At 35.4% G+C, this 11,356-nt stretch overlaps 1 protein-coding gene across 2 annotated transcripts; it reads right to left on the bottom strand.

The window, feature by feature from the left end:
• Window positions 1-253: 253 nt before the first annotated feature.
• Window positions 254-11,007, bottom strand: LOC132564195 (uncharacterized). Of its 2 annotated transcripts, none has more exons than XM_060228871.1 (3): window positions 10,627-11,007; window positions 6,040-6,258; window positions 254-3,234 (listed from the first exon to the last, which is right to left on the bottom strand). In XM_060228871.1, exons 1-3 carry the CDS (start codon window positions 10,997-10,999, stop codon window positions 2,549-2,551), a joined length of 1,278 nt encoding a protein of 425 aa, XP_060084854.1. In that variant the 5' UTR covers window positions 11,000-11,007; the 3' UTR covers window positions 254-2,548. The 2 variants fall into 2 exon arrangements, with proteins under 2 accessions (XP_060084854.1, XP_060084855.1); XM_060228872.1 differs by having other exon boundaries at window positions 10,798-11,007.
• Between the last annotated feature and the right edge of the window lie 349 nt (window positions 11,008-11,356).

Here is an 11,356-nt window from a genome sequence, read left to right as displayed (position 1 = left end):
ATTTCACCTATTTGGAGCGGCCCCGCAGTTTATACAACGTTAAAATAAATACTTCAGTCCGAATTTTGGTAAGAATGCAATCATTCCTGAAGATTTGCTCTAATTTCCCAGGAGGCTGATACCCACTGTTTATGAAAAATTGATTCCCCTTAACCTAAAAATGCTTCAAACTATATACTTGGTATTCCATTCATTCCCACAGGAGGAATAGAATTTTAGACAACTTGCAAGATCCCTTCCCCTCCCACCCCAGATGGCCAAAATAAACTGTTTATACAAAATGTATTCTTCTTCACCCAAGGGTACTTTAGGCAATAACCATTCTACTGGAGGATAGGATTTTAAAGAAATTGCAAAATATCCCCTTTTGGGCCCCATCACTCATGTCCTACTGGGCAGACACCCATCATTTATACAAAATCTGTACCATTGGAACTTTACTAAAAATTTGACAGTCTTTTCATCTATCATTTAGCATGTATGACATGAAGGCTTTATAATTGTATAGGCCTACAATAATCACTTTACATAAAAATAAGAATATGTTTACTTCATATCCTTCATATTTTTCCAATAGTTCAGGAATCTGAAAGCTTCAAATTAAATTTTCATTGTTAACAGACATATGTCGGACAATGCACAACCCTGGAAAAACAGACACAGCAGTATGGCATGTGCTAAGCTTATCAGTCCTTAAGACCAGGTGAAATGACAACTATTGAAAGGCCAATGGTTAGACAATTGGCAAAAACTTGCATGGCCCTTCGTGCCTAAAGCAGGTGAGCTAATTAAGTCAACAAGAGTTCCTCGGAACTATATGTGTCACCTGCACAAAGTGTCACGGTCATCCATAAATCGAACTTGATGAGTTAAGTTCAACCATAATGTCATAATACCAATTTTTATTTCTATAACTCGATGCATAAGGGGAAAACTGCGCAAAGCAATATTCCTGAGAAATTTTCCAAGTTCAAAGGGACATATCACTGCCAAGAAGCGATCTAAGTTCGTAACTTTTGACAAAGAACTCATATACAGAACTCCAATTTGATAATTCAAAGCATAACCAAGAAAATTCCAGAAAACAATATTCCCAAAGAATTTGAGTTCAAAGGGCCATAACTCTGCCAAGAAGGGTCACAGACAGCCAGGAATCAAACTTAATCTGTAATCTTCCTTCAAGTAGCTACATACAACATCTCATTTTGATAACTCAAAGCATAACCCAAAAAAGGGGGCCAATGGGCCTGAATTGCTCATCTGATACATGACAATGAGGAGTCATTTGAAGGTTTTCATATATTTGACCCCTGTGACCTTGAATAAAAGTTGAATTCTTTTCACAAACTTTGTAGGGCTTCTTCCAAGGAACCTTCCTGCTAAATAGCATGATCCAAAACTTTTCGGCTACTCAGAAGAAGTTGTTAAAGGTTTTTAACTAATTATACCCCTATGACATCCAGTAAAGGTCAGGGTCATTTATTTTCGCAAACTTTGTTGGGCTTCATCCAAGGAACCTTCTTACTTAATATCATGCTCCCAAACCTTTTGATTAATCAGAAGAAGTTGTTTGATGGTTTTAACAAATTTGACCCCTTTGACCTTGAATAAAGGTCAAGTTCATTTCTTTTCGCAAACTTTGTAGAGCTTTAATCAAGGAACCTTCCTACCACATACCATTACTCTATGCCTTTCTGTTAGTTAAAAGAAGTCGTTTAAAGGTTTAAACAAATTTGACCTCTGTGACCTTGAGTATGAGTCAAGGTCATTTCTTTTTGCAAACTTTGTTGGGCTTCATCAAAGGAACCTTCCTACCAAAGATCATTACTCTATGCTTTTCGGTTAATCAAAAGAAATCGTTTAAAGGTTTTAACAAATTTGATCCCTGTGACCTTGAATAAAGCTGAAGGTCATTTCTTTTTCCAAGCTATATAGAATTTTTTTCAAGGAACCTTCTTACCAAATATCATTACTCTATGCTTTTCCGTTTGTCAAAAGAAGTCGTTTCAATGTTTTCAACTAATTTGGTTCCTGTGACCTTGAATAAAGGTCAAGGTCATTTCCTTTCGCAAACTTTCTTGGGCTTCATCAAAGGAACCTTTCAGCCAAATATAATGATTCTAGGCCTTCCAGTATTTCAGAAGAAGTCGTTTAAAGGTTTTAACAAATTTGACCTCTGTGTCCTTGAATAAAGGTCAAAGTCATTTCTTTTCCAAAACTTGGTAGAGCTTCCTGCCAAATATCATTACCCTATGCTTTTAAGTTAGTCTGAAGAAGTTGTTTAAAAGAAAAGTTGACACCTGACAGACGACGGATGCCACGCCAGGGCATAAGCTCACTTGCCTTTCGGGCAGGTGAGTTAAAAAGGTCGAAAAATAATATTTCCAGAGAATTTTCTAAGTTCAAGGGGGCATAACTCTGTCAAGAAAGGTCAAAGACAGCCGGGAATCGAACTTAATCTGTACCCTCCCAACAAAAAGCCATATAACAATTTTCATTTGATGACTCAATGCATAATCGAAAAAAGTCTAAGACTTTGTACTTAAGTTTACACTACCGGGGGATCATCTTTGGTTGGTTCTTTTGGCACTCTTGGTTGTTCTACGATTGTTTTCCACAATGCTTCATTAGTTGTTGATGAAATAAAATTTTCCTTTGCTCTTGCCTTTTTGTAATAGTAAAGATCTTGCTGTAAATCTGCATGTAATCCAGACTTGTCAAGATCTACTATAGCAGCAAAATTTTTCCGGGTTAAAAAAGTAAAATTCAAGAAAATCCAAATGACAATTATGGTAAAAACATTTAGCTGGTTCTTTTTTGTCCCTGGAGACCATAACTCAAGCTGTTCCTTTATGTACAGCAAGATGTCATTTTCTGGGTCATAAAGACAAATAGAAACATGATCAGATGTGGTTCCAATAGTTGGAATTAAGAAATGTGACAGTGCACTCCTATTACTGTTAACTTGAGCAAATCCATTTGTTATAGCTTCAGCTATGACTTGTTCTAAAACCTTTTGATCCAGAAGAACATTTTCATGTCTTCTGCTGGTTTTCACTTCAACACAAATGTTACATTTTTTACCAGTTTCTATCTTTCTTTGTTTTCTTTCAGGTTCACCACTTGCACCATCATCTTCCTCTTCACATTTGTCTGTCTGTTCCTTCCCAAGTGCCACTGCAACAGTATTGTTCAGGAGGATGTCTACTCTGCCATGCCACGTCCTTTCTGACCCTGAGTTAAAAATATAAACATAGGCTATAAAATGCCAGCAGTGTTGTGTAATTTCAAGTGTGGTGATTGTCATTCATTTGTGATTTTTACGGTCTGAAGGGTTCTGCTCCAGATATATAAGATCCCAAAGGGCATGTGTGATTTAGTTTGCTCAGGCTGGGGACTTCAACAGAAATTAAGTCCAGAGGGGAGAAGCCACACAAAGAAAGTTCTTACACCATGAATATGTTTTTATTTCTTTATGCCCATCACTGGTATATACCCTGGGTATGGGGTGTTTCAAAGTAATAATGCATTTCCCCTATAGAACTAGGGGGCCAAGACCCATCATTTAAACAAACTGATTCCCATTCATACAAACATGCTTCAATTCAAATTTGAGCAAAATTCAATAATTCCAACAAGAAGAGTAGGATTTTAAAGAACTTGCTCTAATTCGTCTATTGAAGACCCTGCCCCTTCTGACCAAGTGGTCCAAGACCCAACGTTTATCAAAAACAGATTTTCCTTTACCCAAACATCATTCACGCCAAATTTGGACAAAAAGCTATGATCCTACAGGAGGAGTAGGATTTCAAATAATTTGCTCTATTTCTCCTATTTGGCCTAACCTCTCCCACCATCAGGAACTGAGGCTCACCATTCATAAAACTGATTCTGCTACACCCAGCAGTGCTTCACACCAATTTAGCATAAAAGCCAATAATTTCTAATAGAAAAGTGGGATTTTTAAGAATTTGCTCCATTTCTTCTAATGGGCCCCCAATCTTCAGTCCTAGTTATACAAAAATGATTATCCTAAAATCCTTCAGAAAACAAGAGGCCCAGAGGGCCTGTATCGCTCACCTGGATCTTTATGACCAACAGTAATACATCTTTGCATATGTTCCTTCAGGCCAGGTGAGCTAAAAATGTATTTAAATGATCCCAATACAAAGGAGATCACTTAAAAGCATGCAAAAAAAAAAAAAAACTTGCAGTCAAATATTGTGTAAATTATCCAATATATGCACCTTTGGAGGCATTTAAATCCATAGCTATTAAATTTTACTTCCGCTCATACCAAAAATATACCAAAGTTCGAAAAAAAAAAACCACCCTCTAGCTCCTGTTTTTTCTCCAAAATTTCCTGAAGAACTACTTTTCAAATTGGTGTGGCCTAATGTCTAAATTATGCAAAGGAGACCTAGAAAGTTTCCTGTTAATACCTCTTATAATGTTAGCGTAATGCTCTGAAAAAAAGATGATAGATGACAAAGGGCAATAACTCCTAAATTAAGCAATAGAGAGTGATGGTTCACTGCACTTCTCCTTGTCAACATCTATCTATGAAGTTTCATGTTGATATCTCTCATAGTTTTTGTGTTATCACAATATTTTGATGGACAGACAAAACAATGACTATATACTCTCCAGTCGAGGTCATAATCAGATAATTAAACTGGTCATTAATCAACAGAGACCAAATGCTGTGTGTATGATGAACTGATATATGCCGTAACAGCTTTCTGCTATGCAGAGGTGACATTCTACGCTGTGTATGTATGACCAATTTCTTCAAAAGATGTGCCAATGTTTTGACAAAAAATTAATTTCAAGACAATGAATGACTTTTCCCTTACTTTACAATAGAAATGACTGAAAAATCACTCAAACGAAATTTCAACTCTATGAAATTCATGTCATCCAAACTGAAACTATAAAATATAGAAGGAAAACAAGAGGCCTAGAGGGCCTGTATCGCTCACCTGGATCTCATTGTCAGAAATAGTAGATGCAATATGAACAAGAACTGTGCTAATATCTTGATAATATCTTGATAACCGGTAAATGGCAAACAGGGCTGGAGATATCAATTGTCATGTTAAAACTGAGAAATGTATGCAAGACAGGAATGCTTGCTGTCATCACCATGTGAAAATAATTTGTTTTCACCATTCTGTAATGATGGTTTTTATTTTCAATTAATTATCTTCTAATTCAGCGATTTTGAGACAAGTTTAAATTGTATGTCAGCTGTGTGTTGACACCCTAGAATGAAGCCTACATAATGATTTATGACAGCAGGTTCAATATTTCAAAGCAAAAACAAACAAACTTAAAGAAGATCCCTTTGCTTGTGGGAAAAATAAAAGCAGATTACAAATTTTTTGGTTAAAAAACAAATCAGTTTGGCACATCAGAAAGTTAAAATTTGGGGTTTAGATATCTGAAAAAACATGTCAACTTTTAATGTCACGTTCCACTTATCACATATTCCTTTGACAAATGGAAAATGATATTAAGCAGCTCCCAGTGGACCACTAAATCAGTAATTGATAATAAGGTAATTGCAAAGAGATCCAATCTTGAGCTTTTTGCTATTGTGATTAATCAACTTTACCATGAATAAAGTGGCCTTCTGTTTTCTATATTCTTGTCATTTTTATGACAAACACATATTGCTTTGATAGTAACTTGGTATCATATTTCACAGAAAGGTATTGAAACAACGGCAAATATATGGTGCTGCCTTCCCATCTAAAAAATCATGTTTCTAGAAGTTAACCTTCAACAAGAAAGTAAATGGATTACAACTTTCATCTTTAAAGTGGATCAAGAATTGGGCAGATAGACAGATCATAGAGAAGAGGGGATTTGATCATCCAACCATCTAATAATAATGTCGCAAATCTAAGGATAATAGCTAGCTTACTATTAAGCATTCAGCTTAACCACATCACCAGATAAATTCATATATATACAGATACATAGACTTACGGACAACACAATATATGCTTTGGTAAAACCCCACATTTATCTTACCTAATGAGGTGTTTCCTGCACAAATCTTGGCCTTACAGCCACAGCCACATTTTGTTGGAAGTTGCTTTGCATATCTATCAACCTCGTACTCCTTGCCTGGCACCAATTGAGAAAACAGGTGTTGGGCCAATGCAACCATAATCTGAGTTTCTTTATTTCCACTTGTTGGCAGAGTGGATGTGATTAGTCTCCTAAGTGACCTTTCATGTTGTTCACGTCCTGGAAAAAAAAATGGTCATTAAACTCATGAAGTACTGAAAGTAACATATATGCATGAATGTGGCATGTAAGTTGTGATTGGGAACACCACCTCAATTCAAAATGGACCTGAAACGCTTACCTATTCTGACCCTTCCATTTGATTGATTTTTTATTTGATTTAAACATACTTTATTTGTCGTATAACAAAAAGGATCAGGCATAAGTTATCACAACTTAAAAGTGCCTTCTCCAAAAGATTTCATTGTACAAATTACATCACAACAATAACAATTTTTAATCAAATATATAGATATCCAAATAAAGAAAGAAAAGAAGGAAGAAAGAAGAATGGAGTAGGAAATAGATTTGTAAAGAAATTATCTATAAATATGCTACTAACCTTAAAATATTTTACTATTTTTATGTATGTTTGAACTTAAAGAAAAACACTTTCATTATCTTTATCAGACAGGTTTGAGGAACCAGAAAGAATAACAACAATACAAGCATTAAAGTAACGTGAGATACCATCTACTATAACTTGTTTTTGTGGTGTATATAGTACAGTATTACATTTTCACACCCATTGCCACATACGCATGTTGGATCCCTCACAATATTTACTCTATACAAATCATACTTTAAACTAATACATGTTTCGTGAAAGATTTCCAACATCAAAAATCATAGGTAACAGGTCATTTTGGTGAATCAATAACTTAAAATTGTTTACGGATGGCTGTTCTCTTGACACCCTTCTGTTCATATGGAGTATTTGATTCTACAATATCTGGGTTGTGAGAAGAGGATGAAATAATGTAAGTCAATTCAATCCTCTTCATCCCCGCCCATCAGCTCCTGGGAGTTAGCCTGGGTACTGGTGCACACCATATGCGTCTTAAGAATTCTAACCAAGTTTGAATTATTTTCAATCTGGAAATTGAAAATAATTAAGCTCAAAGATATCATATCCTCCATGTGTATGAACTAGAGAAGACTTAAACCCCATTTTAAGGCAAACATGGAGCCCAGAAATCAAAGTTGTTAATTTGGATAAGTACCAAAGATTTTTACATCTATGAAGATTTTCCCATAAAATTTGTTACTACTGTATCTTGGTCAGGAGAAGACTGTTGAAATTTAAGTCCATTTGGCGCTTTTATGGTTCCACACCGAAGTCGCTGGGGGCAGGCCACAGGATCAAAGTGGCTCTAGTAAACTTTCTTACCAACAAGCATCTTTTTTAGTTTAATTGGCAAAGTAAGCTTACACTATAAAGCAGTATCCATCTACCATCCTCAGTCAACTTTTTCCCTTACAAGAGGCCCATTGGCCTAAATAGTCACACCTTTAGACACTTTCATCCAAAAACAGTATTTGGGTCTACTTTATCTGGCAATTAAAAAGAAGAGGGCTTTTTTTTCAAATTTCAGCCAATCTCACCCTTTTCAACCCAACCAATCAGCCCCTTGTGGTCAGCTAGGAATATGTGTATATTGTCAAACTGTGATCTTGTAATAATAATTCAAATCAAGTTTGAAGTATTTCCAGTTGGAAATACACAAATTTTTCCCAACAAGAGAACAAGCAGCTTTGATGATCACCAGAGATGAGCTATATTGAAGAAAAAAGTTAAAGGTTTAGTATTTTTCAAGTGTCATGAAAAAGAAATTGTGACATTAATCAGAGTCAGCCGGTGTCCATGCATGTCATCAAAACTGTCATCCAAAAGTAATAATTCTTACAAAGTTAATTCCAATGGGAAATAAACAGTATACTCAAAAATGCAATTTTTCAATAAAAATTATTGTAAAGTTAACCTCTTTCCTGAAAACAAATCTGAGACTCATTTTAGCATAGCACCTTAAGATGAGGAGCATTTGATTCTACCACACCTAGATATTAAGAAGATGATTTTTGAAATCTGAGTAAATTTGACCCCATCAGGCCCTGAGGTCAGCCAGGATTAGTACAGGCATACCATCAAGCCATCATCCTTTGCTCATATTCCTAAAAAAGTTTGAAATATTTCCGCTAGAAATTAAAAAATTTATGCTCAAAAATCTATTTTTCCTATATAAACTATAGTAAACTTTACCCCCTCCCAAACGGAAATGTGAGATCCTGGGGCCATGAAATTCACAATTTGGTAAAGCTCTGTTAAGAGCATTTGAATCTACCATATCTGGGTGTTGAGAAGAAGATTTGCATCAATTTCATTAGGCCCCATCCCTCAGACCCTGGTAGGGTGGGAACAGGGTAATTCATTATTTTTGTTCATCATAGGCCATATACGGTTTCTGCAAAATTTCTTTGAAACCTGTTCAGGTGTTTTTGGGAGAAGTAGAAAATGTTAAAATAGGCACGACGCCGGACAAAGGTGATGGTAATAGGTAACTAGGAGACTCTGTATCAGGAGACCTAAAAAGACAATATTTTTCCATATCATCATGACAAAGCAGATCTAAATTATAATTCAAGCAAATCCAGATATTGTTGAAATTGAAACAGGATCATTCGTGCTTAGTACTACCACATCACATAAATAAATATTTTTGTTACATGAAGCTTAGATAGTATACTTAACAACATTATTTTCTAAAATATACAAATGTCAGTAATTTTTGTCTTCTTTATACCTGAAATATTGCAAATTTATAAATAAAAACTTTTACTGCCTTAAGTGTTTCCAACTGAAAATGAGATGGGAGAATAAATTACACATATCTAGAAAGTAGAAGTTTGTGGTGACTCGCTAAACTTTTAGTATACATGTACAATGTATAGGAATTAATTTCTTCGTGTTAATTATCAACTTATTGCACAGTAACTAGACAAACAGTATCATTTATACATGTAGTTTGATAAGCAACACAGATTTGATTAATTCTACTGAGAAATCAGCATTTAGCGTTAATTGAAAAATTCCAAAAGTGGGGCTAGTAGTTTTGATCAGGGCCAGTCAGAAAAAGTGGCTCATGATCACTAGCCCTTAACCTAAAGGAAAAATTTCAGAACTGAACACCCCTGAAGGGGAACTGACATATCAAATTCTCGAGAGATCCATCCAGTACTAATACTTAAATCGTCTCAACATTGGTTCCCGACCATCATGTACTTCGGAACAACCATTTTGTTGAACCATATCACAAGAGCTTTTGACCTGTGTGACTTTGCACCTGATAATTTCTGTTACTTTAGCATTATTGTCACACTTCCAGTAAAGAATTTTAAAAAATGTGATTTAAACAATTCACCATAAAATATCATGAGTATAGGTCATCGTAATGTTTCTTATACACAATTTTACATGTCAAATATCCTCAGATGTAATGAAATAACCTATCAAACCATCCTCTGATGTCAATGTTTTGTTGTTGTCCGTCATGTGAATAAAAATCGACCATGAATGAAAGGCCAGGCTTTTTTTTTTTGTCTATGGAAGTTCAAAAACATGTATACCTTGTATTGAAAAATGATGATCACTTCTGATTTCATTTAATTAGCAAGTTGTAGACCGAGATAATTTGTGTTGAAAAAAAAGAAGTTTACAAAGAAATTTGGCTTATTTGAGAAAAAAAAAAGGACTAAACAATAAGAACTTGAATCTACCTTCATAAAAGTAATCACAGTTATCCACTATTTTTGCATCATATAATTTTAATTGTCATGAAAATGGCGTTCCCGTTCAAATGATGATTTGGTGTAAAATGTGTACTTCTGGACCACTTTAAGCTAACTCAAGCATCTCTGTGATTTAGTGATGTTGTCACAGGCAAACGTCCAATACACATGTCAATCAATTCAGGTGAGTGGATTGGATGTTGTATCTGTGATATTTTTTTTCAGAAAAATACATGTCTTTTTAAATATATCATTATAAGTCATTTATATACTTGTTTGACGGTAGTTCATTGGCATAGCATATGGTGGTCAGGTGGCGCAGTGGTAACGCACTCGCCTTTCACCTAGCCGTCCAGGGTTCGATTCCCGGAACGGATGTGAAAAGGTAATGGGTCACCTGGCCGACCACATGGGTTTTCTCTGGATACTCCAGTTTCCTCCCACCATAAGATACCTCGCCCGCTTACATCCGGGACAACCAGAGTGGTTAGGATAAGTCGAAACAACTTTTTTCACAACTGTTGTAAAATAAATAAAGTTCATATTTTATATAGCATAGGGTCCGGAACCAATGAGCAAAGGATATATGTATGTAATTCTGACGCATGTATAAGAAAAGGAAGTGCATCAAACATATTGATATTTTACTTTTAGATCATTTTCAGAAATATGAACTTACAAAAAAGCATTACCAGAACAAAAGCCTTTTTTGCACTACGTTCATATATCATTCGTGAAGTCAAAAAATAGCATTAACGTTACCACGAAGAAATCCCAACAATGATAAGAATGGTTGACGACAAACATCTGAATGCATCTCGATGGCGTCTACTCCCCTTTTTTGAAAATCTTCAAGGACAGAATTATTTAAAATGTCCTTCATGTAAACGAGTCCACACTCTGGAAATTTACTTATATAACCTGCAGCCTCACCACTTTCATGATTTAGTTGAAGATACACTGAAGCATCGCTAAACGACTTCCCTGCAATAGCATTACTGTTTTTTATAATTAAATTGAGGAACTTAGGCACAGGAGAAACTGTTTTTGTGCAAATGATACCCAGTACACTTTTAATGCTCATCTCCTCTACAGATCCCTTGAAATCCTTAACGGAAAACTGGTCTGACGCCATTTTTTGGCGCAGAACATTGCTAATCTTGAGCCCAGCTGAAAACAGGAAGTCAAATGTGGACTTCAGACGTAGTTGCGTATTTTTATATCATTTGATCTTATTACATTTTAGCTAGGGTTACACAGATATAAAGAATCACTTCGACTTATTATTTCCATCCTATTGATTTGCGTATTATGTCCGATAGAAAGTGAAAATCACCACGTGTACATAGATCAGCAGTTGTCGAATGAAAACATACGTAAATCAGTAGACTTGCACATGTCCGTCACACCAGAGGTCACACAGGCCTTTGACTACAGACATCTTGGTGCATTTTGTCCGAAGCCTAGTGTAACTTTTTTTAAAATCTAATTT

The sequence above is a fragment of the Ylistrum balloti genome, unplaced genomic scaffold, assembly GCF_031769215.1.
Source record: "Ylistrum balloti isolate Yb309-2 unplaced genomic scaffold, AGI_CSIRO_Ybal_v1 Utg372048, whole genome shotgun sequence".
In the NCBI taxonomy this organism is placed as follows: domain Eukaryota; kingdom Metazoa; phylum Mollusca; class Bivalvia; order Pectinida; family Pectinidae; genus Ylistrum; species Ylistrum balloti.
This window is presented reverse-complemented; position numbering and strand designations above follow the sequence as displayed.